The 26,413-nt window shown below is 39.3% G+C and overlaps 1 protein-coding gene and 1 long non-coding RNA gene across 8 annotated transcripts in view; one reads left to right on the top strand and one right to left on the bottom strand.

The window, feature by feature from the left end:
* Positions 1-26,413, top strand: part of Ppp2r2b (protein phosphatase 2 regulatory subunit Bbeta) — a 452,685-nt gene that overhangs the window by 94,717 nt on the left and 331,555 nt on the right. The window contains exon 2 of one of the 7 annotated variants that reach the window (XM_063232322.1): positions 583-698. The exons of the other annotated variants lie outside the window; for them this stretch is intronic. Within the exon in view, the coding sequence (XP_063088392.1) occupies positions 583-698 (116 nt within the window). The remainder of the gene's footprint in view (positions 1-582; positions 699-26,413) is intronic. 7 annotated transcript variants of the gene reach the window in all.
* LOC134471920 (uncharacterized) lies at positions 17,307-24,077 on the bottom strand. Its single transcript, XR_010041665.1, has 3 exons — positions 23,206-24,077; positions 22,836-22,939; positions 17,307-22,705 (listed from the first exon to the last, which is right to left on the bottom strand). It is a non-coding gene; the product is annotated as an uncharacterized LOC134471920 (long non-coding RNA).

The following is a 26,413-nucleotide window of genomic DNA, read 5'->3' as shown; positions in this document are numbered from 1 at the left end:
AAAAACAGAAAAAGGGTACAATTATACAGAATTTCAGAAAAAATAAACAATAGGAAATCACTAGGTAATACATTACATATTGTTATCTTAGAAATAGTTGTTCAAGTTACAAAATTAAAGCATATAAAGTGGACTTTCAAGCAGTGAGACTAAACAGTTTTGTCCAATGATCCAACAAAACTCAGTAATATGGTTATCTATCTTATACACTTAAATATATATGCAGGTATATTCTTCAGAGCACTTTCTTTTATACAATGACTATTACACATTTTGGGTTTTATTACTCCCACAGTTCTTATTACTTTTTTTTTGAAGAGAGTAAAACCAAATGCAACATATCAAAACAGAGTCAGTCAAATCAAAAGGATGGACATAATAGATAATGTAAAAACAGAATACAAGGTGATCAACAATGGTTACCATACTGCCTCTTGCTATTTTAAGAAGAATTGCCAGTTATAATAAAATTGAACAAAACAGTAAAGAATAAAACCAAAGCATTGGAGACATTACAGGACTTTAAAAGAAGATAATAGTCAACTGGAATGGGCGTCATAATGAATCTTATTGTCTTCACAGTTTTGCCTATACTTTCGAAATTGGTACTATCAAGCAAAGCAGAATAGAGGAAGATCAGTCAAAACAAGATGCTGAGGGCAATACAGGATTTCCGATCAAGTTAATAGGAAATCAAAGTAAGTTACTATAATGTATCCTGCTATTTTTAATTTTTTTCCCTTAATTAAAAAGATAAAAAGAAAAAAGTAAATAATTAAAAAAAGGGGGGGATTGAGATGAAAGAGGGCATAGCAACAGAACAGCGCAGGTCAAAGCATGACCATTTAAGCAAAATAGTGTTTCATCACAAGATATCCTGACCATAAAAGTAGTTACCATAGTGTCTCTTTCCTTGAAATCTTTGAGTATAACTTTATATACTGTAGCACCAAACATATCAAGACAATGTAAAACCATTCAAGAGAATGACAGTATTACAGGGTATTTAGAACCAACTATCAGAAAATGAACAAAGGTTTCTGTATAATCTCCTTGTCTATAAAAGTTTTTGCTTATATTATCACATATAATAAAATACAATAAGATACAACCTGTTAAGACCGATGGAGACAGAAGAATAAAAGCTTGATGGGACTTCAAAGCAAGATGATACTAAATCAGCACTAGCTATTATGATGTCTTGTTTTCTCCAAAATAGCTGTTCCCACTATCCAATCTTCTCTGCCTCATTTTTGTTGAGTTCTTTTTCTGTTGTTTGTTGTCCATTTGTCTTCATTTTGCTTTCTGCTCCATTCATTGTGGCCTCTCTGCCACTGTTTCTGAAGTCTTGGTATTTTCCTTTTTTAGAATATCCTGCAGTATTCTCTGTAGAGTTGAATTGGTGGTTGCAAATTCCCCTAGTTCCTCTTTTTTTCCTTGTTTTTCCATCAATTTCTAGGGACAGTTGTGCAGGATATATCAATCTTGGCTGGAGGTTGTTATCTTTCAAAGCTTGAATTATTTCCCCCCACACTCTTCGTGATTTGATGGTTTGTGCCGAGAAGTCTGCTGTAATTCTAATGGGTATTCCCTTGTAAGTGATCTGTTTCTTGTCTCTGATGGCTTTTAGTATTCTGTTCTTATATTGGATTTCTGGAATTTTGATTATTATATGCCTGGGTGTAGCTCTGTTTGGGTTGTAGGTAGCTGGGGTCCTGTATGCCTCATACATCTGAGTATCTTTACCTTTTGCTAAATTAGGGAAATTCTCTTGGATTATTTCTGTGAATAGCTTTTGTAGTCCATTTGTTTGTGTCTCTACTTCTTTTATGATCTTTATTCTCAAGTTATAGATCCTCTTATCATCTTCTAGCCTTTGTATTATTGCTGGCTGTTTTCTTGTTATTTTTAAGAAGTTTTTCATTTCATGCTCCCATATTACAAATCTGCCCTCCAATTCAGGTAATCTATCCTTAGTTTCTTTCAAGCTGTTATGCCAGCTTTCGATAGAGTTTTTAGTTTCCTGGTAATCTCTTTGAACCTGCTTCACATATTCTATGTTTTCTTTATTTTCTCCATCAAACAATTCTCCCCTTTTTTTCTGTTCTTCCATTCCACCATCTGTTTTTTCTTGGATGGTGCTTAGTATTTCTCTAACTATTCTACTTATATCTTGCTTTATTTCATTAAATACTTCATTTTTAAACTTGTCTATGAGGCTCTGGAGATATCGCTTTATGTCTTTGGTGCCATGTCTGATATTGCATGTTTTCTGTCTTCCTTTGTGTTTCCCTTTCCTGGATCAGTGTTCTCAGGATTGGGGACTGAGGACCCTTTCTTGTTGCTTCCTCTTCCCATACTTTTTGTTCCTTCCATACAAGCAAATGTAGGAGGCCCAATTTTTTTTCTCTTTTTCGCTTACCGTTTATTTGAATTGTGCCTGATAGGTGTTCCCGCCCACTGCAGTGTACGAGGGAGACACAAACCTGGGCAGCCTCTGCTGGGCCCGCCCCTCCAGGTCAACCTACTGAAGGCTTCACTTCACTGGTGCACCTCCAGGAGCTGAGACCTGATTTGGGCTAGCCTACTGGGTCTTGCTCAGCAGCATCACGCAGGCCAGGCACTCCCCACCAATCCCTCTTGAGAGAGGAATATGTGGCTAATGTCACTGCAGTGCCCTGTTCCGGCAAGTCTGCCTGATCCCAGTATGTCCTTTGCTGGAGCCTCCTACTCTATGAAAGGGTCCCCATTCTGCTCACTCACTGCAAGTCAATGAAGAGCTCCCTGCTAGTCCCACTCTCAACTCCGTTCACAGATTCCCGCTCTCAGAGCTTTTGCACGTCTCTCTCCCTGCCCTGCAGATTTGGACGCAGCAGCGGCAGCAGGAAATTCTAATCGTGGCTTCCAGTGGTGCAAGTTCTAGCTTCCGCGCTGAGATTTTATCTGTTCCTATTATAGCACCAGGATTGGATTTCCAGTTGGTTTCTCTTAGTTTAGTTCATTCCTGGGTCGGCAGGGTGTGTCTTGCTTAGGACTCCTCGTACCGCACCATTCCTGGATTCTAAGCGGGATATCTCAGAGAGCCTCCGTAGCTGCTGCTATCTATCCGCCATGTTCTTCTGGAAGTTCCTAAGTTCTATTCTTGACCTTGTGTCCTCTAACCTAGCCACCCCAGACACACACACAGACACACAGACACAGACACACAGACACACACACGCACACACACACACACACACACACACACACACACACACAGAGTTAATCTCTACTTCCAGTCGATGCAACTTCCCAAACGGCTTTTGATTTCTCTATTTTCCATGCCCTTTGCCATTACCCTACATGGCACCCTGCATCTTCCTGGACTGCTGGGCACTCTGCAGTGTGGCCCCTTCTTGTTTTTCTCCTGTCCTTCAGGCAGAATGATCTGTCTAGTGTGAGATCTAGTGTAGAAACTGCCGGTGCGAACTCCTCAGCTTAGAGCAAATGCGGAGGATGGCACGAGTGTGCTGGCTCTACACACCTCTTCCCCAAACAAAAATTTGCTTTCAAATTTTTCTCCCAGCATTAATGAGACCCCATATATTTTTAAAATGCTCTGTTGTCTTATTTCACACTTGACTTTTGCACAGGTGCTACCTCTGCCTGGAACCCACTTTTCTCTTTCACATAGTTAGCTGCTTTCACACCTCAGATTACCAGTCTGTCTCAGAGAGCTCACCCCAACCCAATCTTGGGTGGCTCTGCCTCAGAATGCTCCCCTAGCACCTTAATCTCAGAGTTCTTCCCAACTCAGGTGCAAACTCCTTGAATCAAGAGACCACATCTAATGACTGATGTGCTACAGTTGACAAATACCACTTTCCTAGAGCCAATCTTTAAATGTCCGGGATTGCCGTGAGCTGGTTATTAATATATCAAAATCAAACTATGTGTTTACCCTTTCCTAATTACTATATCTTACTATATTCCATGTTTTTGATATTGTGTACATCTCAATTATTCATCTCTATTTGCCCACGAGTATTGGTGTTTGAGCTGTACCCCAGCTCTTTTCAATTTTATTTTGAGGCTGGGTCTCCCTTGGTTGCCCAGAAGAGGCTTGAACTTCTGGTCCTCCTGCCTCAGCCTTCTATCATGTCTCCTTCATGCTGTCCTTAGTGACAAAAATATTAATAGCTGGAAAGTGCCTGCAATGAGCATATTTGAAAATTGGCAAATGTTACAAACCAGAGCTTGGTTATTGCTTTGCCTGTTGTTCACACTCAAGAAACTGATACACAGTATTATTTCAGATTAACCTTAGATTAACCTTATTCACAGTGTCTGTGAATAGCACTCCTAAAATGAGGAACTATTTTTTCATTGTTGATACTGTTGTCTGATTCAAGGAAGCTGCTCACATCACTGGCATAGATCTTTGTAGTTTTACTTTTGTCTCACTTATTAAAGAAAATTGACTGCTAACATTTATGCCATCAGTGGGGCAATTGTCTGCCCTTCACTAGCATTTCATTGTGTATAGCTCACTGGTGTTTCCAGTACCTGCTGCCGACCACAGAGGTGATGCTTAACAGATATTTATTCAATATCTATAAATGTGTTTTAAATATACAAGTACATAAAAAGTGAAAACAAGAACAAATGAATAGAAGGAAGCCTAGAATTCTCCTGAACACTGTTGCTGCCTATTGCTTTGGAGGAAAGGATCAAGAACAGGGGAGTTGTCTGAGTTGACAGCCACAGAACAGCTAGGTGGGAATCACTGTCCCTGGGCCCCTTTCCCCAAGTCTGGTGACTCAGGACAGACAACAGAGTAATCAGAGTGTCAATGTCCCCAAGGAGTATGTGGGTGGCTCCTAAACTACTTCTAATTAACACATAACAGGCAGGAGCGTCCTAGATTCACAAGCTCTTGGTTGCAGCCCTTAGTGGTGCATGCCGCTTGCATAAGCTGAGTGGGCTGTCTTTGAGCTGTGTCCAGGCTGAGAAGGGAAAAATTTCTTCCTCTCCGTCACCAGCTTGCTTGCTGCAGTGTAGGTATTTTTGGATCTTGGCTGCGTTGGTCTCTCTTTTTGGCCTGTGCACCCCTGGGGAATTGCTGCTTTTACAGATGGAACCTAATTGAAGAATAACTGTGGGCTGAATCTGCAAATGCCGGGGAGGGGGGGGGAGCTTGTTGCACAAAGCCCAGCATCCCTGTGGCACAGTTTCTGAGCCTAAACATTCTGGGCAGAGCTGCACCAAGCGGAGGGGCCCTGAAATTTTCCAGTGGCAGCAGAGAGGATGCAGAGAATTAGGCTCTTAGGAGGTCGAGGTTCGTAGTACATGGTGGGGGAGTGTTCAAGCCAGCGCCTTGACTTGGAATCCAGGTAACCACGGGAAATTGCTTAACCCTTCTGTCTTACTTACCTTCTCATTGCTGAGATAAAATGCCTGACACCCAGAGTTGAAGGAGAAAAGGTTTATTTAACTCACACTTTGTAGAGGTTTAAGCCCATAATCAGCTGCCTCCAAGGCAAGGTGACATCACAGAAGAGGAACAGATCTCCATGAACAGACCTGAGGAAAGTAGCAACAAGGGACAACCACAGTTCTGTGTATCCCTGTATCCTATCCAGGCTACTTGGGCGGGTAGCACTCACATCCCTAAAGCTAGTGCCCTTGAGCCACGCATCGCACCACTAATCAATTCCAGTCTGTCATGCTCTAGATCCAGCCACCTCTGAAAGTGCCGCACCTAGGACTGTGTGAGGCTTTGAGGGGACATCACACCTTCTGTGCCTCAGTTTTGTCATTTATAAAATGGGAATAATATCAACATAACCTGTGTTACGGGGATGTCATTAAAATTAAATGAAGTCATTTGACATGCTTGAAATCATAACTAATTATTATCTTTGAAGTGAAGGTATGGGAGATATCTAGGGATTGATAAGGACCTGGATACAGGAGACTCAAATTTGAGACTTAGCAGGGGGGTGGTGCTTAGCCACCTCAAGTCTGGCTTTCCAGAAGAGTTAATTTATGAAAGCCCCTTTTAGTCCATGAGTCTAACAATGTGTTGCGGAGAAAAGAGCATGGCCTTGGGAATTCTGTAAAACCTGGGTTTTATAACTGAACTGCGGGCAAATAATTTTATTCCTATGAGATTTAGCTGGTGAATCTATAAATGGGGAAACTATAATACAGAATACAAAAGAGATAAATAAATAAGATATTGCATAATAACGCTGGCAAAGAACTATATTTATTGAATTGGAAAAAACCACTCTTGTCCCTAGAAATGTCTGGTACTACACGAGGGTGACATTATCTCCCCCAAGCACGGTGATTATAAAGATTAAATGTTGATCTATATCCAGAGTAGCTCAGTGCCTGCAAATGAGGAAGGATCTTGAAACAGCCATCACTGTGATTACCAGCATTATCATGGCTAATTTTTTCCTACTCACTACAAATATTTTTGAGCACCTGTGCTGTGCCAGGCCCTGTGTTGGTGTGAGTGGTGAGAAATAGGAAAAGCCTGGTCTTATGCTTGAGAAGCTCCCTTCCATTCCAGTGCAAAAAGGAGCCAAAAATTTTGTTTTCAGATAATGATATGCTTCATGCATCAAGTAGGATGTTGGGGTGTAGTGTTATGTGTGAGGGCATCCGTTTTAGGTAACGTCGTCAGATGAAACCAGTCTTTGGCTTACGTCATGTGGCCAATACCAGCATAAATTAAAGAAGACAATTTTTGTGTCTTTGTGTACATTACAAATTCTTGAAGATAGAGGGGAATTGGCATAACCATAAAGCCCCAGAACTCTTCTGGGCCATGCTTCCAAATCAGGAGGGTGAGACCAGTAAGGGAGGGTGACCAGGTCCTGACATAGCTTCAAATTTCTTTGCTTGCATGTAGCAGTTTTATCCACTAGGTGGCAGTGTTCAATAATGAACAATGACCGCGTTGGCAAGGCTTTTCAGCCAGCATTATTATGGCCGGGCACCTAATGAATGTTCGCTACTAGCAGCACCAATTGCAGATATCCTTTCCAGTGGCTGTGCAGGATTCCAACTTCTGACCTTGGTAGAGTGACAGTTTCCTCTAACCCCCTTGCATTTTGTCTGTCTGAAATAAACAGATGTTTTTACCTGAACTAGCTGAGTGCACGTTACATATCGGAGGCACTGTACAAACAGTTATTCACACATTATTGTATTCCGTTACTGCACAGCTTTGGAGTAAATTATCTTATCTCCACTTTCTAGATGAGGACTCAGAAGATCAGAGAGTAACAGTTTGCCTGTGGATACACAACTGGTAAATGTAGTGCTGGGTTCAAGCCTAAGTTTATCTGACACGAAAGCCTGGCGTTCATGATGGGTAGGACCAGTGTCACGGAAGCAGAACATACATTGTCCCAAATAAAGTGCCACATTCTCATCCATCCAATATTAGTACAAGACAAGTGCTATGTGTCTAGTAGCACCCACCTAGCCCTAGGAGTGACTGGGAATGAAGCCAACAGCATTTTTCTGAGGATGCAGGATGGTGACAGGCATAGGCAGCAGAGTCGCTGACTGACTGGCAGCCCTGGTGAGCTGTAGAGGAATGAAGGGCACACTGTTAGCATTCTCCTCTTACAAATAAGATCGCAGGTCCCAGAGAGGTTGGGCTCCTGGCCTGAGGTCCCACTGCAGTTTATGAGGACCATTCTGTGTGTAGACTTTCCCATTATGGTAACAAAGTGCACATCAAAGAACATCTCAGGGTTCTGAAAAGGTAAAAAATTCATGTAGTTCCAGAGAGTACTTTTTATGAGTTAATAGCAGATCCGGGTAAGTTAATATTTACATATTTAAGAGTTCTACAGCATGAAGAGGATTGCTATTTTGTCTCTGGGTGACTGAATGAGATTAAAGAGGTATAAAAACATGATGTTTTAGTTTGAGGCCCCTGAATTCTGTTTGTTTAGGTGATGGTACGCTCGATCTGGAGGAAAGTTAGAGGGAAAGTAACGTATTGCCTTCATCTCACAGATGTGACTCATTCACAGTTGATACAAGAATGAGTCCTCGGTTACCCAAAGAGCACTCTCCACCAACCCCTTTCAAAATGCAGAAAGCAACAATTCAAGCCAGATGCCTTTCCAGAGTGGGCCCTTATAGGCTCCACATGATCAGATACAGCCTCCAGGTCAAGCAAGTCTGAGAAGCACCAAGTCAAACAAAGCTAGACAACTTAACCAGAACTTCTCAGAACCCTTAATATGATAAAATTTACCAGGAATCTCCAGAAAGAAATTTGAGTATTTAGAGTTTGCCAAAACTATTTGACCTTGAGTGAATTTAGTGGGTTTTTGTTTGTTTTGTTTTGGTACATTTTGTTTTGTCTATCAGATTAACAGCCCACAAAATGGTGTTCACCAGAGTGCAGCTGGGCAACGCTGACTAAATTTTGTTATCTCTAGCTCCCCAAGGATTTGGTCATGGAAGCCCAAGTTTAAGAGGATAATAGGGTCTGAGGGAATAAATGTTTAAGGGAAACACACTTAGGAACTGACTGCTTCAGAAATCCACTATTTTTGAACAATAGTGTTCAACTGCTGTGAGGGCTACTTTTGGAGAACTCCACTCCTAGAGATGCTCATGGCTTGTTGGAGGAAATTCATCTTGAGAAAGGTAAATTATTCACAGTGAGAACTCTCCTGCTAGTACCTTCTGAATGAGATGGGAAAGGTCAAGCTGTTTTAATTGTCCTGTTTAGAGGACAAACTGTTTTACAATATTTTGGAAATCAGTAAGGACAGTAAGATTTCAGTACTGTTAGTTAGCAATTTGTCATTAAACATAGGCAGAACTGTGGGAGTCACAAACGTGAATTTGAGCCCTGGCTCTGCAGCGTGTTAGCAATATCACTTTGGGAAAATTACTCCCATTTTCATTTCTGAAAATGGGTACAATAACATGATATAAACATTGAGAAGATACCATTTTCTATGGGAAAAGATTCATAAACAAATGGAAAGAGTGAATTTTCTTAGATTATTTGCTGATAAACTGCTTAGGGAAACAGGACCTGTGAAGAAATGTTCAAGTAACAATATGCACTGAGTTAGCTTGTCGTCGAGGTAAGAGACAGGAAACTTGGAGTGGAAAACTAACCTGACCCCAGAGGGAGGAGTGGGGGAGTGGTGGGCGCAGGGCAGGCAGGAGGAAGGTAAAGAGGAAACCCTCGCTCTGCCTTCCCATCGGTTCTAAAGAAAAGTGACTCTTTGAGAAGATCTGGGAGGTTTTTTCACATATAATTCCCTAGGTGATGTCAGCCCAGTGTTTACACAAAATCTCCACGAAGATAGCAAGCATCATGAAATGACTGGTTTCACTGATTTTCATTTGATTTGACAACGGATTGTCACCCCACGTAGGTTATTACAAGGATTCAGAGGAAACGCCTCTAAGTGGGAAGCTAGGCAAAGAGCACGAGTGGGCTTTCCTCACTTCATACAAAGTATTCTTGAAAATTTGCCCCAGTGCAATTCTCTCCTGTTCCCTCTCTAAGTCAGATCATAGTCTCTGAAGGGCACCAATGATGGCTGGGTGGACAGAGCGGGCTGCGTCTGACGTTCAGCTCTGCTGGGAAAGGCTGGAGGCCTCGGACCAGCTGCTCAGCACCCTGGGCCTGGTTCGCTCACCTGTGGAACAGGAAACAGTAGGTGAATTGCAAGACACGGTAGATACATAAAAGTGATTTGGTGAAAGAGTCCTGCATTAGACTCCATCCATGTCCCTATCTAACTTTGGGGCATTCAACAAGTGCTGAAGTATATTGGAGAGTGGCCAGAGTCAAATAAAGTCACGGCTGTAATTCTGAAGTTGTGTCTGGTTAGGTCCCCATTTGTTGTTGACTCCTAAGACGCTTAGCTCTAAGGTATTTTTTTAATCCTCAAATGAACTTCCTTATCTCTTTTGCACACACACACACACACACACACACACACACACACACGCACGCATGCATGCACCGCTAGATCTTCTAGAAAAACAATGGAGAAGGGGTGCTTTGGGAAACCAAAGTGGAGAGAATGGGGGGAAGTTTGGCATGAGAAAAAAATCCTAACTGAGCCGAAGCAAAGCAAACAAACAAAACAAGATTCTTTGCCCATTTCAAGTGCTTCCAGGGTTCAGAATACAGGACTGTCCCATGCTCAGCCCATCAGTTCCTGCTGGAATCAGAGCATGGGAATAGAACAGGAGCAAGTTTACAGACCTTTTCCCTTTATGAAGCTTACAGCTGGCTGCTTATACAACTGAATCTCAGGCTAGCTGAATAAGCTTTGATCAAAATCCTTTCCCTCTACGACACTTTAGATGATTCCATAATCCATTCTGTTCCCTAGGGATACACACACACACAGAGAAGCAGTGACCAGAATTGCCAAAGCTAAAGTGGGTCACAGGCCACATTATTTCACTAATTGGGTCACCACAGAAAATCCCCTTGGGTTTGTGATTCATTTCCTTTGAAAATAGTTCTTACCTGAAGTAGTGACGTCTTCCAGGATGAAGATGGCCAAAACTTAAACATCCAGCACAGCTGCTGGCCAGATGTTTAGACTGGACACTAACAGTGAATGACTGAATCAAATAATAATGTTTAGGGTTTAAAATAAGATTTCTGTGGTTTAAAATTCCAAATATATAAAAATTGTCAGCAAACAGAAACATGAGCAAGGAATATGAAAATGCAAATCACAGAAAGAAAAGATGTCTGTCATATGAAAACCTGTTCAAGTTTATTAGCAGTCAAGGAAATAAAAGCTAGTGAAGCTAACTTTCGCTTTTCTGGGATGCAAAGATTAGATCCAAAGTTATCTAAATTAATATGGTTAGAGCAAAACAGACACTGTTGGTGACAGAACATTAGAGAAAGCAACCCAGGGGGCAATATATAACCCACATATTAAAAACACATACCATTTATCTCAGCAATTCCACTTGTTGAAGCCCATTTTAAATAAATAACTGTAGAAATGTAAGATTTAGTGATATGGGTGCTCATTATTGCCTTTCCCCTCCATTAGTGTTTTTATTAAGAGAAAAAAATCCCATTGTCAGTGAAGAAAGGATTAATAAAATACTCTGCCTGCTTCAGAAATGATGAGGTCAGTACATAGTCACATTATAGTGAGTGGGAAAAAGCAAATTTCACAACTAAGATAATATCTTTTAAAAACAGCATCAACATGATGTATACATACATGAGAACAAAAGCTAGCCAGCAGGTGCACCAAGGTGTTGAGGCTGGTTAGTGCTGGTAGGTCAAGTAGCCAATGCTTTTCACTTGAAACTATGTTTTCTGTATTGTTGGAATTTTTACAACAAGCACACTTTGCTTTCATAATCAGAATGTAGCAATGAAACGCTGGGCAGGGTGGGGTGGGCATCCTGCACAACAAACAGCACAGGGCTCGCAGTGTCCACGTGCCAGAGACAGGCCCTGTCATTTAATTAAATTGAAAATTATTACTTACTTTCCTTGAATATGTGAAGAACTGGAATCTGGGATTTAGGGCTGATGTGCTGCTCGAAAGACAGAAGCCTGAGCTCGGAGTCTAATTTGCTTAGATTTGTCCACACTGCCTGTCTGTCTTTTCTCCCAAAAGATTCAATGTAAAGAGACACTATGAGATAGATGGAGTGTCATTTGTAGCAGAAAAAAAAGGCTTGGGTCTATCTTGGAGATTCTCAATGAGGTCAGGGGAGCCTATTAGTTCTGAAAGGGAGCCCAAAGGGAGTGGGTTATAGTCAGGTCTTCAGCTGAGCCAGAGTCAGGACGGCAGCCACTCAGTCTGTCCTGGCACCACTGTGGTGCTCTCCAGCAAAGCCATCTCTTTGGAGGGCTAAAATCATCGAGTTTAGTGTGTCACTCAGCTCTTCTCCGCATGCTGCAGGTCCCGCACAGTGTGTCCGCTTACTAGGCTCTTACATATCCTCCTTCCGAATTGAATTGTGAACCTGAATAAGTCAGCATGTTTTTCTAGGTATTGGTTAAAAATCCCTTGAAACTATTGGACTTAGTTGGATGAACACAGCTATAAATAATATAACACAACATTTGGGGCAATTTAAAGCTATGTGTGCATAGATTTTTTTGAATTATTTGGATCGACCACCATCCACTTACTGACTAGATAATAGTAGACATTCTTTTTCATTTCTCTGTGCCATAATTTTCTCATATCTGAAATAGAAATAATATAATCCATTATAGGCTCCTGTGAGTTTTTAAATTACCTAAAGCATAGAAAAGTTTAGTCCACAAAGGTTAAGGTACTACAGGGCAAAGAGGTAGGGCCGCATTAGGTACTGATTTGGAGTCAGACAATTATGAGTTTGTATCATGATTGCTATTTATTTTTCTAATTGTGTGACTTAGGATAAGTTGCTTAATTTCTATAAGCCTTGGCGTTACCTCTAAACGAGGTTTAAAAATAAATATATTGTGAGATACTTGTAGAATTTAAATGACATGACAGTGTGGATTTAGGACACTTATTGAACATATAGAAAGTGATAGATAAATATGGTATTTGTAAAATTTTATTTTAAAGAGAAAAAACAAAATTTCAAAACACTACAATTAGGGGGTAATGGTGATATATACATTGTGTATAGTTATCTTCAAATCAGTTACTCAGAGTATAAGACATCTGCATTTAATTGTCTGAACAATACCAGCACAAATGTTTCTCTTCAGTAAGCTCAGAGAAATCAGTAGTATAACTATCTTAACTACCACACACACACACACACACACACACACACGCTTCCTTTTAGCTTCTCATACCGGTGAGACAGTATGATATTTACACATATGTGTCTGACTTATTTCACTTATGAATATGGTCTCAAGCTGCATCCATTTACTTATAAAAGTCTCAAGTTTATCCTTCTTTGTGATTGAGTAGTACTCCACTATATAAAAATGCCATGTCTGGTTTATCCATTTCTCAGTTGATGGGCATTAGGGTTGTTTCCAAGATCTGGCTACTACAAATTGTGTTGTTATAAACACAGGTGCACATATATCACTGTGGTATGATGTTTCAGTTCTTCTGGGAAGATGCCCAGAAGTTGAAGAGCTGGGTCAATGAGATCTCCTAGTTTTTTGGGAAATCTCCACACTGATTTCCATAGGGATTGCACCAAATGTGATATTTAAAATGCTTATGATAATCATAATGTAAGGAAGATGTCTACAGAGGTGAAATTGTGGGTTCCTCATCTCTCCTAAGAAAGAAAATAGATCACATCTATAAAGTGTCAATGCAAGCAGATCAACTAGATGATATTCCTTTCAAAAATGAGATGGAGACCTTTCTGTAAGATTGAAGTCTTTCGGAGTGAATTTAAAGAGTCAGCTAAACAGAGTGAAGAGCTGGTAAATGTGTGGGTAAGGGCTGGCTGCTGTGGAAGCCGGGCATCCTGTTGCTTGGTGTTATGTCTGATGAGCACTGGATAGAAGTTACTTGATCAGTGTGTTGGCAACAGTATCAGGGAAAGTAAAACACAGTAAATCGGTGTTTGATGATCCTCCTCTAGCCCAATTTCTCCCCCTTCTGCAACTATGTGTGCTTTTCTTCAGCGCACTCACTATTTGGAGCATATTTGTTCTGTTCACATGCAGCCGGCACCATCGACCGTAATGGCAGCCTTCCTTCAAGATTCCATGAGCTTGTCTCATGGAGTGATCTATGTGGCTGAAAGTAGTGGCCAAGATCTTTCCTTTCCCCTTGCTGTAGCCCTACCAGGCGCCCAGTTGTCTTTGTGTAAATTGTTTAAAAAAGAGGCATTCTTTGTCAAGAGACTTTTTTTAAAAAAATTTTATTTAAAAGGAAAAAGAGAAAAACACAAAACAAAACAAAGCGGTGGAAGGGTACACGTAATAGAGAACTACAAAAAAAAAAAAAAAAAAAACAGTAAGAAATCACCTGTTAATAGATTACATATTATCATCTTAGAAATACTTGCTCAAATCACAGTATCAAAGAATACAAAGTGGACATTCAAACAGAGAGACTGCAAACAGCTGTTTGTTAATATATTTCAGAAAATTATTGCAATAAACATATAAAACGAAAGTGTGATTAACACTGTAAAATTGGGTGATGTAAAACCTAGGGAACCACTTGCATCAGGCTCCTCGACTTCCTCCTGCTTCTCCCAACTTTAACCTTTAACACTCACACAAGCAGAGATGTATCCGTTTCTCACATCCATCAACCAGCGTCTGCTTGACTTCTCTCTCAAGACTCAAATACACTGTTTGAAGAAGTCGTCCGTCCCTCTGTCTTTCCCTGCTCTGGACTAAGGAAGGCTCCTCACTTTGCCCTTTTCTGCTCCTGCTAGATATGACATATTCTTCTGGCCTTGAATTTATCCTGCTGAGTGATGATTACTTGTTTACATGTCTGTCTCTCATTCAAAACTGTGAACTTTTAAAGCCAAGACCACTTAAGACATGGATGAATATGCAGATCCTGGAGCCTGACTTCTGATCTCCTGAGTCAGAATTTCTTGGCACAGAATATAGAAAGCTACATTTTGAAAATAATACTCACCTATGGCAACTTATGTCTACTCATTTTTATGTTCTCTGTTCCACAGGACAAGGCACATACTTTCTGTAGGTGGTGAGATATTAGGTGTCGTGTTCTGCTTGGAGAAAGTTTTGGCTACTTATGTTTTCCCAGTGAGAAAAATTTTGCACCCCAAAATGTATTATAAATACTAGGATATTGCTCTAAACTGAATGTCTATCCCCCTCAAAATTCATATATTAAAATGCTAACTCCCAATGTGATAATATGAGGAGCTGGAACTCTTGGAAGATGATGAGGCCATGAGGATAGGTTCCTCATGAACAGGACGAGTGCCTGTGTAAAACCAAGAGAGCTCCTTTGTGCCTTCTATCACATAAGGATAGAAGGACATTGTGACGATGTGCTCATTTATGAATGTAAAAGAGCGCCCTACAAGACAAATCTGCTGATACGGTGATCTTAGACTTCTCAGCCTCCACAACTCTGATAAATAAATGGTTAATGTTTAAGCTACTTAGTCTGTGGTATTTTGTTTAGCAACTGAGAACACAAATGTATGCTTGTATATCTATTATCCTCTGAAAATTGGTACAGCCTCAAAACTGTAAGTTGGTGTGTGTGTATTTGGCTGGCGGGTGAGAGAGCGATTATGAAAAAGACGGTGCACACCGTGAAGTAGTTTTAAAGTAAACAAGCATAGTGCAAATACCCTGGGTTATTTCAAAAGGCTGGCTGACTGAGTTGGACATATTTTTCTTCACAAGATCAAAAGAGTAATCTTTGGTCAAACAAAGGTTGATAAAATCTTGAGCGAGCTCTTTGGGGAGTGACCAGGGCAATTCATATTCTATGATGACAGTTCACATACTTGGGGATCAGATAGGAAAACAAAGACCCTGAGAGTCAAGACTGCAGACAGAATTTTCCCATTCATGGCTTAGAGTGTGTAAAAGAATAAATGGTGCAGGGTCCTTGTGATAATTAATGTAAAAATCTGAGCAAAAAGTAGAGGAATATTTGATGTTAAAAAATTATTTTTTTACAGTTCATTTTTTCAAATACCAAAGAACATGTGTGATTTCTCCTAGTGACTTTATTGCTATCTCATTAGAGCCCATTTTTCTAGGATTCTTTGGAAAGAGGGCTATTGTCAGTAATTTCTCAAGGAACAAGCTAGCTATAGCACAAAATCCACAGCCTGTTCTATCTCATCCATGTAAAAGTAAATCAGAATATTGCACTCTTGATAGCGAGCTCCAGTTCTTACCGTGTTCATTATTATTTTTACAAAGTCCAAGTATTTTTCTCAAGAATTACTTAACAATGGTTTAGGGTGTAGCACACACACACACACCGTAAGCATTAATCAAATGGCTTTATTTATGTGAGCCTGGCACTCCTAAGGGATGGAGATACTGGAGATGCTTTAAAGATGTGTCAGGTGCTAACAACTTATCTGGAGACACACTCATGATTTTTATTAGAGAATATTTTAAGACACTGGGTGATTTAGTGGTATGCCCCACTGACTTACTGTTCAAAATGTGAGCTGAGGGCTAGCAGCATCAGCTGCCCCTGAAGCGTGTTTGAAATCCAGATTCTCAGGCCCAAACCCAGAGCTACTGGATCATTATCTGCAGTTTAACAAGGTCTCCAGGTAGTTTATATACATATTACAGACGTACTAGTAGGTACTTGGGCACTATGGAATTAGATGTATATTTCTGAAGCCTATTAATTATTTCTAGGCTCCAATCCCATGTATATTGTATTTTAGCACAACAGGCACGTGGTGAGCTCTTGGCAAAGACTGCTTAGGTTTAAATTATGATTTTGATTCTCATTAGATGTGTTAATAGCCAAATAATTAAACCTGACTGAGTCAGTTCCCTCATCTCTGAAAGAGGGCAAATATACCTGTTTGTCAAGACTGTTGGGAGGGTCAGGTTATAACTATTGTGATTCTTAGTATATAGTAAACATTCATATAAACAGTGGCTATGTTTAGTCTGATACATTAATTGAATTGTTTTATTTCTATGAGTATAATGTTTCTAGGTGATGTAGATATTTTAGGAACCCCCTACACTGCAAGAGTATACTACAGTGATTTACTTTGCTAATCAGAAAATAGGTTTCTTTGGTAAAAGCTAAGTACAATAGCACTATTACCAGCACACTTTAACCAATCTGATATGTATGTACACACAGCACATCTAATTCTATACAGATGTAGACTCTTCCTAATTCATACATTTTTCTGGACATTCAGGTGATGTCCAGGCATAAACATTATTCCAATTTTTTTTTGCCTGTTTTGGGTTTTCTATTTTTTTATTGGTAGATTTTTGTAGCATATAATGGTTATACCCCTCCTGGGGAGTTGGTACCTCTGCATAACACATTTCATTGTGCTTTATTCTCTTTCTCTCCCTTCCTCTAGCTCTTGGTCTCTCTTTTTTTTTTGAAAGATCTATTCTCTATTTTCTAGTATCTAACTCTTATTTTTCTCTTTATTTGTATGTTGGATGTTATATATGAGAGAAACTAGGTAATATTTAAGATGGTATGTCTGAATTACTTTACTTAACATTATTCAGGGGAATATTTTTGCTAAAATATCATGAAACACTTGAACATTCTACCTTCTAGGAGTGAAACATTCACAGAAGAAATTGATACTGGCTTTGCATAGCTCCTCATGATATATATATATATATATATATATATATATATATATAGAGAGAGAGAGAGAGAGAGAGAGAGAGAGATAGCTTCATCAACTTGCCATTACTATAACAAACACCTAAGATGACAAGTATACATATGATTGTACATCTTTAATGCATTTTTAATTCAGTAGCTACAGCAAAAAATGAGAAAAGTAAACATTGACTTTATTCCTAATTGGTTATTTTATTAAGATGCAAATTCATAAGCATTTTTTTACCACATTTCCACATTTCCTGTGGTAAACAGTGACCTAGTTTCATTTCTAGGAAGGCGTGTAACTTGCCACCATTCACTAGGCTTTGGGCTTGTGAAGCCATGAATTCTAAATATTGCTTATCATTTCTTATAGATTTCACTTATTAATCTCGGTTATGAGTTTGTTTTAAAACTTTGTACTTCCAAATTCACTATGATTAGTCTCCTACCTCCCCAACCTTTCTTATTTGCTGGTTCTGTTCATTTGTGAACAGTGTGTTTGACTATGCAGAGCTTTCATTTTCTAAGCTTTATGACTCTCATGCATCCACCCAGCAGCCAAGGTTAGTCACATGATCTCATTGTATCACAAGTGACATTAGCCAGCTCTATGTATAATCTACCGGATCCTGTGATCTCAGACTACACTGGTAGGCAGATGGACACAGGGATCACTATATTGTTTGAACATTGTATCTTACATGGTTCCTTAGTTGCAAGCAACTGAAATCACCTCTAGTTAACTTCAGCAAAACAGAAAAGTATTGGCAGAACATAGGTAGCAAGCTGAAAGTCTAGCTGAGTAAACACAGCAGCTCAGGGTATCTTGGTATCCAAATGACTGTCTCATCTGACAACTGTTGACACCAACCATTTTTTTGTTTCTTCCTATCCTGGCATTGTTCCATTCAAGGTCCAAAGATTTGGGAGAGGAAACCTGATTATCTTAGCTGGGATCACAGACAAGCATCTTTACTGACAGTAGAAGAGATGCCCCATTAAGATGCTATTACCAGTCAAAAAGAATGAATAAGGGAGGGGGGCAACAATGATTCCCACAAGCACTTTATGGTGTGTGAAAACTCAGTTGGAAAAACAAAAAAGATCACTACAGAAATATGACCACCCAATAAAAGTATTTTAAAATATCAAAATGGAAACAAAGAAAAGCATATTTATTCCCTTACTCCCATGGCTGAAGATTCTGAAGATACGGAGAGTGCTTTGTTTATTTGGGTCGTCAGAGTTAAAAAGTGCTAAAGGTAATAAATTTCAGTGGTTCTCAGATGCCAGTTTGGACAGTTATGTTACATCCTCGGGGCTCAAAAAATAGATTCTAGAGTCCCACTTACATAAATAGTGCTTGACTTAAATCTGGAGTTCTTTACCAGAAGTGAGTTTGAAGAACTGTTATACCAGCCAATGGGAGTCTCAGAGAGAAGGCCGTTTGCCTGGGCCTCTCGAGCATGTAGCCTCACAGAGATGTTTGGTCTGATCTCTGTGTGAGGTTGTGTACAATCACAGAACTACAGAACCAGTACATGTATGCTCTTTAATGTGTTTTTCATACTGTAGGCATGTTTTGACATTAACAATTAAATCAATTAATTACTTGGTGGCTGACATATCTAACTTGTTACATCCTGTTTTATGCTAAAAATATCCACTTGCTTTATATAAGCCTTTGGATTGTGGTTTTGATCAGCCTCTGTAAAATTTCTTCAAGCAAGAGGCCTGACCTCTTTTGGCACCCAGAAGAAAGACGCAAGTCTGATTCCAGCCCAGGAGCACACAGTGGCCCCAAAGTCTTCCAGGGATACCATGGGATGCCTGCATGGAGATTTTTTACTGTCCATGTGCGATCACCTGGGCTTGTTTAAAAGGACTGAGAGTTGAGGTTAGAGGTGTGGATCAGTGGTAGAGTGTTAGCCTGGCATACATAAGTCTCTGGATTCAACTGGCAAACAAAAGTACTGACTTTTGGCTTTGACTTAGACTAACCAAACCTGAACATCTGAGGATGGATTACAAATGTCTCTTAATTTTCAAGTGCCTTTCAGGTAATTCACTGTGCAGCTGGGTTGGAACCGGAGTGAAATAATAATAATAATAATAATAATAATAATAATAATGTTAAATACTTTTAACACTGGAACACTGTTCAGGCATTGGGCACTATCTTTGACAGTAGTACCTGGACAGCTATGCTTGAAGCTCAACTCTTTTCTCATGTGACAGTTTAACAAGCTCTTACTTTCTGTAAGACCCCAGCACATGCATTTCTGGTAAAAATCCTTACTTGACTATAAAGGTAAAGATTATCCTGTCTTCTATGCCAGGAAGCATAGACGATCTGTTCTCATGAGATCTGTTACAAATACAAATACTCAATCTTAGACTTGGTGTTTCTGACATTGGAGCCTGAACTGCTGTGTCTTTTAACACACCCCTTGGATGATCATATGCAGCAGCTCCAGGTGCACACACGTCTCTATTGCACAGACTACTAGACAATAAGCCTTGATGTCAATGCTGTTATCTGAATCAATTCTGATTCCTAGGACCAAACAAAATGCTCCTTTAGTAATGTCTTTGCATCAAATACAGGTATATGAATGAATCTCCTCAAAACAGCTAAGTTTTCCGTAACATCTCACATTTGTTTGAAAGAATATATGAATTTAAGAATGGAATTATAAGAAATTATTCCTTATTTCTGTTTCTTTTCTACTTTTGCTATAAGGCTTACTGGATATAAGCCAGCTTTTGATGGTTGCAATTATATTTTTAAATACCTATTTATGCCATTCATTAACAGCTAATATTTACTGAACTTTTACCATGTTCCAGGCACTGCATGAAGTACTTCAAGGAAATATTCATTTCATCCTCATAGTAATCTATAAAATGGGCATTAATACTATCATTTATTTTACAGATGAGTAAACTGAGGCATGGAGAGGGTGGGTAAGGTATTTAAATCACATCCTAGGAAGCAGCAGATCCAGCATTTAAACCCATTTATTCTGGTTCCAGAGACAGCCTGTTACAACACTGCTGCCTACTCTGAATGACAAATCAATACAGACCCTAATACTAAAGAACTCACAGCCTCATGGGAGAGCTGGAAGTCTCAAAAGAGTGTCCTCATGACGTATTAAGGTTTCACAGACTAAGGGAAATGATCATGAGGATAAAAACAGGAAACTCTTAGATTTTCCTCATAGAGAGTGGGGTAAAGTACTAATTAATGCACACCTTACTGAGCAGGTGAGGTTGGCTTCAGCCGTGAGGGTCAGTCAATGGGTTTTGCCATGAGGAAAAAGAAAGGTGAGATTTCTAAGGAACCGGCACCATGAGTAAAGCTTGGATGCAGGAGAACACTGGTACCCTGAGTGAACTGATGGGTGAGCACTCACATGAGTCAGCGTGGGGGCTCCAAGAAGGAAGTCCAAGATGGGATGATGTGAAACGGTCATGGTGGAAAAGAGTGTGTGGCCAGTAGCTCCTATCATAACTGATGCAAGCAGCAAGAGAAAGCATTGCTTTGTTACATGGGTCACAGCATAGGGCTGTTTTCAGGCCTAAGTGCACAAGGCATTAAACTGTCCTTCATTAGGCTCTTCATATCTTTCATCTGCCTCTCAGCCTGCTTCTGTCTGTCGGCTCCATTTTCTGGCTGCAACTCCAAGCCTCAATCCTCTGCTCAAAGCACAAGGTAGGCAAATGAAAGGGTCCTTTTCTCCAACAGAAATGAATTTCACAGAAATGAATTCTATCATCACTGGCAAGATTTGTGGTGCATTTGGGTTCTTTTGTCTCTGATTCAATGACCAGAGAGTGGGGAGCATCAGTTGTCTTATCCTGCATATGCACTCCCTTTAGAAAGCATGAAAGGATCACAAAGCACATACATGAAACAGGCCACTACTATCACAAGAAGAAGGAGCAAATGCCAGGCAGAAGCGTAATGAACGTCCACTAGAGTTGAAGTTCAAATATTGACTGCCCTTTAATGTGGTCTGTAGACTAATTCAGCCTTTTGCATTGAGTTACGTAGTATTTTTCTCAGTCTCAGATGATAGGCTTTGTCTGGTCCTGGCCTTTCATAGAGCTCTGGGCTGGTCTCTCAGGCATGGACTGAGTTGAAGAGCAGGCTACTGTTTCTCCCTTAGTCATGAGGATATTCAAAACAAAACAAAATACAGGGTGATGAATCATGCTTTCTAAAAAGCCCCTGAGGCTCCCTCTACTGAGTGTTTTCCAAAGCTGTCTACCAGGTCCCCATCCTATTGGCAGCCCCTTTAAAGGGGAGGTGTGTGAGATAGAACTGTTTAGATGGAAACAATCCACTGTAATGGTTTTGGCTTCCTCTGGCATGAATGGAACATTTACCATAGTAAAGCCATGTTTTATTTATGTTATTTATTCAAGAACTCTGGTTAGCTTCCCTATTTGCAATGCAAATGAGACACAGAAAAGGTTTTATATACTCCACATACAATTCTCCATATAGCTACATTCAGTGACAAATCATAATCTTCTGGCCTGGCAGTTCTAATATGGCTTCAGATAATAAAAGTCCTCACCACTTCTAGCTGATGGTGATGGGCCCATAATCTGTGGTGAGACATGTAACAGACTGGAGGCTCAGAACAGTATCACTATTGATGACATTGCTTTTTGAAAGGAAAACTTCCACTGGGACATCCTGACTTATACTCCAGAACTGGAGAAGGAGGAATTGATTAGCATAAATTCAAGCATCACTTGGCATGTGGGCTTTTGCTGGCATACTCCAAGTAAAACCATTCAGAGCCACCTCTGAAGGAAGGAAAAAGGGGCTTGTCATTCTGTATTTAGTATTGCTGCAAGTGGAATGCCAGAGTGTGCTCTTCAGAGCTGTGCTGTACTGGCTTTGAGCTAATTCTATGTCCTTTTGTACAAAGCTGTTGCTTAAGTGACCACAGTTTAGAAAGTGTAACACAGGAATAAAAGGTTTTAGAAGGATCAGTTTATAAAGTCTGCATGACGAAGAGCTGGATTGGCTTAAAAGCCAAGTAGTGGGTTGGAATTAATAATCCAAAATGTGAGACATCCCACTCAGCTTTCTGGTCACCCTTCAGTCACTGTACAAAACCATGTTTTTTCTTTGTAAGGTAACAGTTGCCAGCAGCTGATCACATGCTGGCCATGAAGCCATAGTAACACCTTTTTATTCAAAAGATCTGACACAGGCATGAGTCACTTCTGTTTGTATCCCTCCACCCATTCTTGAAAGCAATGGTTCTTCTTCCACACCATAAACAATACTTTTTCTCAACTTGTATAGTCACAGAATGGAGCTTGAGGCAGGCAGTTCCCAGGAGTTCAAGACCAGCTTAGGCAAAACAGTGAAACTTCATCTCAAAAAAAAAAAAAAAGAAAGAAAGAAAATGTGTGCCCAATATAATGGTAGCCATGATAGCAAGGCTGACAATATGCTCCCCCACTATCCTCTAAAGCTTAGAAAAGCGAATCGTTTCTTTTATTTACCTTCTCATCTCCTACCGGGAACATCCAGGAAGCACAGGCTTTGGGCATCCGCAGTGGAAGCTGCAGCACCACCGGGAAGCTCCCGGTAACTGAAGGCCTCTAGGCTGCAGAGGAAAGGGAGGCGGTCAGCGCCATGGACTTGGATAGTACCCAAAGAGGTATCATCATTCAGACCATGATTTCTGGCTTAATTCTCAGGAATGAGTGGCTTTCCAAGATAGAAATCTGTTTGGCAGAAAAGAAATGTTTGTTTTGAGATGAAACCCATTTGGTTAGTAATTATCCACCCAGTTTTAGGTTGCCTTTCTCAATTTTATAAATAAAATTTTCTGCATTGCCTCTTCCAGCAATTTATTAAAAATTGACCCACCTTTGAAGAAGAGGTCTTCCTAGTCCAGTTTCCTTATGTAGTAACTGGTGCACCTGATGCTCTCTTATTTTTCTTCTAGAATTAACTAGGTGGTACAGCATTGCAGAGAGCGTGGAAAGAAGCCCTCATCAGGAGTTAGAGAGATTCAACATGGGTCACTAAGGCATTGTATGGTAGCCTAATTTGAAAAGAAATTCTATAACTAAAGCTAATGTATATTACAAGTCCGGTTTTCTATCTGGATAATTGGATTTTCACAGATCCTAAACTGTCCATTAGAACATTTTGTTATGTAGTAAAGTAGCAAGTTATACAAGGGCACTTTTAGTTAAATAAAGAAGCTGATCTACTTACAAATTTGCAGTACCTTGTAAATGGAAACAAAATATTAGGCTCCTCTGAGAAACCATATCTGGCAATTATTTCTTTCTCCATATAATTCAGGTGCCCTCTTTTCTTTACAATATTTCTTTAGACTTTAATAAAAAATTTTTAATGTTGCGAACTGTCAAGAGTGGGAGGAAGTCAGGAAAAAAGTTTGAAAATGAATTTTACTGACGAATTCAGCTTTTTCAAGTGCTATCAATTTGAAATAAATAGAGCTCTTATGCGCCTACACAGCCTTTTACTTATGTGAGGGTTCACCCCTTTTTTCTTTTTAAATCATTAGACCGTTCTGCTTTCTGAGATACATCAAGTTTCAATCAAACTACATAAAAACCCAACTTAAAAAAATCTGTTACAGTCTACCACAATAATAAGGTGGGAAGGAAAGAAGCTGCTGTAATTTAATCTTATGGTTTATCTAACCCTTCAAATCATTTGGCATTTCTCAGAATTGTATAATTTAATAATAAAAAGAAAAACAGACAGTGAAATCTACCTTTTCTCTCTCTTCCTACTGATCTCCAGCTTAAAACCTCTTTCAATCTCTTCCCTTCAATTAATGAAATAGTTTCCCAGCCCACTCCCATCCTGCCTGGAGACACGATTGCCATGGTTACCTGGATACCTGTTCTCAAAGAATATATGTAGTAGCAACTCAGCAATTTAAATGTCTCAGTGCATTGCACTTAGGAGCAGTAATGAGACCATTATGAAACTACTTTTAGTGAGAACATTACTGATGTTCCAGTTGGAGATTAAAACTTTAATTTGTATTCATTTACTCATTTAAAGAGGGATGAGAAAGCTAGTGTGTGAAGCTAAAAGGCAAGTCACTGACATAAAATGTCATCCACCTGAGACAAGCCATTGGCACTGCCTCTCCTTGAACACGTCGGGTAGAAAGAATAGAATCACTCGCTGATCCAAATGAAAGTTAACAGTAAAAGAATGGTACATTTGGGGAGCAAGTGTTCCTCAACTGTGAATTAATGGGCAGGCCAAGGAAAAAGAAAGACTTAGATATATTGTCTTCATTTCATCTGACAACTGCTTATTTGTGTAAGCTTGATTTAGAACCACCCGTAGGTCCTTGTAGATTTTCTCTAGGGTATCTTCCCTCTAAGCTTATGTTATTTGCAGATTTGTAGTGCTTCTCTAAACAAGAGGTCTTAACTTCAAGCCCAGTATAAAGGATTGAGATGGTTTGCAAGTAACTTGAATAACTGACAATTACAAGCCCCAAGTTTGCCAATATTGCTCTCAGCAAATTAGAATGGATTGAAAACTAACCCTGTATTTTCATTTATTTCCTACAACATCACAATCTATGGGAAGTGGGAGAGAAAGGGGATAGCTTTAGCAAGAATACTGAGAAATTCAATTAACTGTGAGTATTGAAGCTAAAACTACTGCTTCTGCCCAGGTGCTCAGCATTGTTTCCCTGGTTGCTTTTTGAGCATGCACTTTTTCTGTGAATTAGTACAAGGCTTTTTAAAATAAACCTGATCCCTTGGACAGGGGAACAGGAAACACACTAAATTTCCTCATGCGTATCCCCACATAATACAATTTTTTAGGATGAGTTAAAAGTAAAGAAATTAAACTCTACCAGACTCCCTAGGTTGCAATTTCACACAATATGTCCCCCCAAATCTAGACTGATCTATATATTGAAATATCATGTGCAAGACTCTGGGTTCCATCCCTAGCACCAAAAAGAAATACAAAAATTTAAAAATAAAGTCATAAAAAAATACCACACAAAATTAGGGACTCATGTTAATTACCTAAGAATAAAAAAGAACAATGGCTTAGAATTACCAAAAGAGGAAATATAAAATTAAAGTTTTAAAGTAATACATCTTACTAATACTCATAACCCACAGGACAAAGCAAGTGGGAAAAACTAGACCTCTCATGCATAATTGGTGAGAGTAAAGTTAATACATCCTTTCTGGAGGATAATTTGACTATGGATAAAAACAAATATATTATTTCTATCTGAATATCTAGATTATAGGCCTTTATTCTTTAAAGAAGCAAGAAAAAGTTATCACAGTATCATTTATTATCACTTGCATGAAACTGCAGGTGTTTTTAACTACCTTTGTCTTTGAACTTGATTTAATTCTGGTGGTAAAGAAAAAAAGCTTTTGATTTAAGAAGTATTTAAAAAGATATTCTTTAGGGAAGAAACTGTTCCAAAGGAAAGAGAAACTGGGATAGGTAAAGGAGAAAATAAAATATATATATGTAATTTTATATATATATATATGACAGTAGGATAGTTATACTACTAATTTGTTAGTTCATTGAAAACAAAGTTTTGTGCTTGTATTGCTTGATCAATCTTTCATGCCTATATCTTTTAACCTGAATAACTACTTTGAAGATAACAACATGCAATGCATTAGCTATTGTTACTCTCATACTATTTTGTTATAAAATTTTGTACCATCATTTTATTGTTTTTCTCTTTAAAATAAAAAAATGAAATAAAAATATATGCACTAAATTGATAGCATGGCAATTGTAGAAAAATCTGAATAATTTTGAATTTTTTTCTTTACACTTCTCTTCATAACTTTACTATTTTTACAACAAGCAAATATTAGTGTTACACTCAGTGGCAAAAATAATACAGGTGTCATGGCTTGAACTATTTTCCCAAAAAAGATACGTTAAAGTTCTAACTCACTATGCCTCAGAATGCCAGCTTGGTGGAAAGGAGAATTTTTGTAGATGTAACCAAGTCAAAATAAGATCCTACTGACCTTGGCATGCTCTAATCCAATATGACTGATGCACTTAGAAGAAGAGG

The sequence above is a fragment of the Cavia porcellus genome, unplaced genomic scaffold, assembly GCF_034190915.1.
Source record: "Cavia porcellus strain 051 isolate PalLab524CR breed Dunkin Hartley unplaced genomic scaffold, mCavPor4.1 scaffold_21, whole genome shotgun sequence".
In the NCBI taxonomy this organism is placed as follows: domain Eukaryota; kingdom Metazoa; phylum Chordata; class Mammalia; order Rodentia; family Caviidae; genus Cavia; species Cavia porcellus.
The sequence above is the reverse complement of the archived record's forward strand: the minus strand, read 5'-3'. Positions and strand labels throughout refer to the sequence as shown.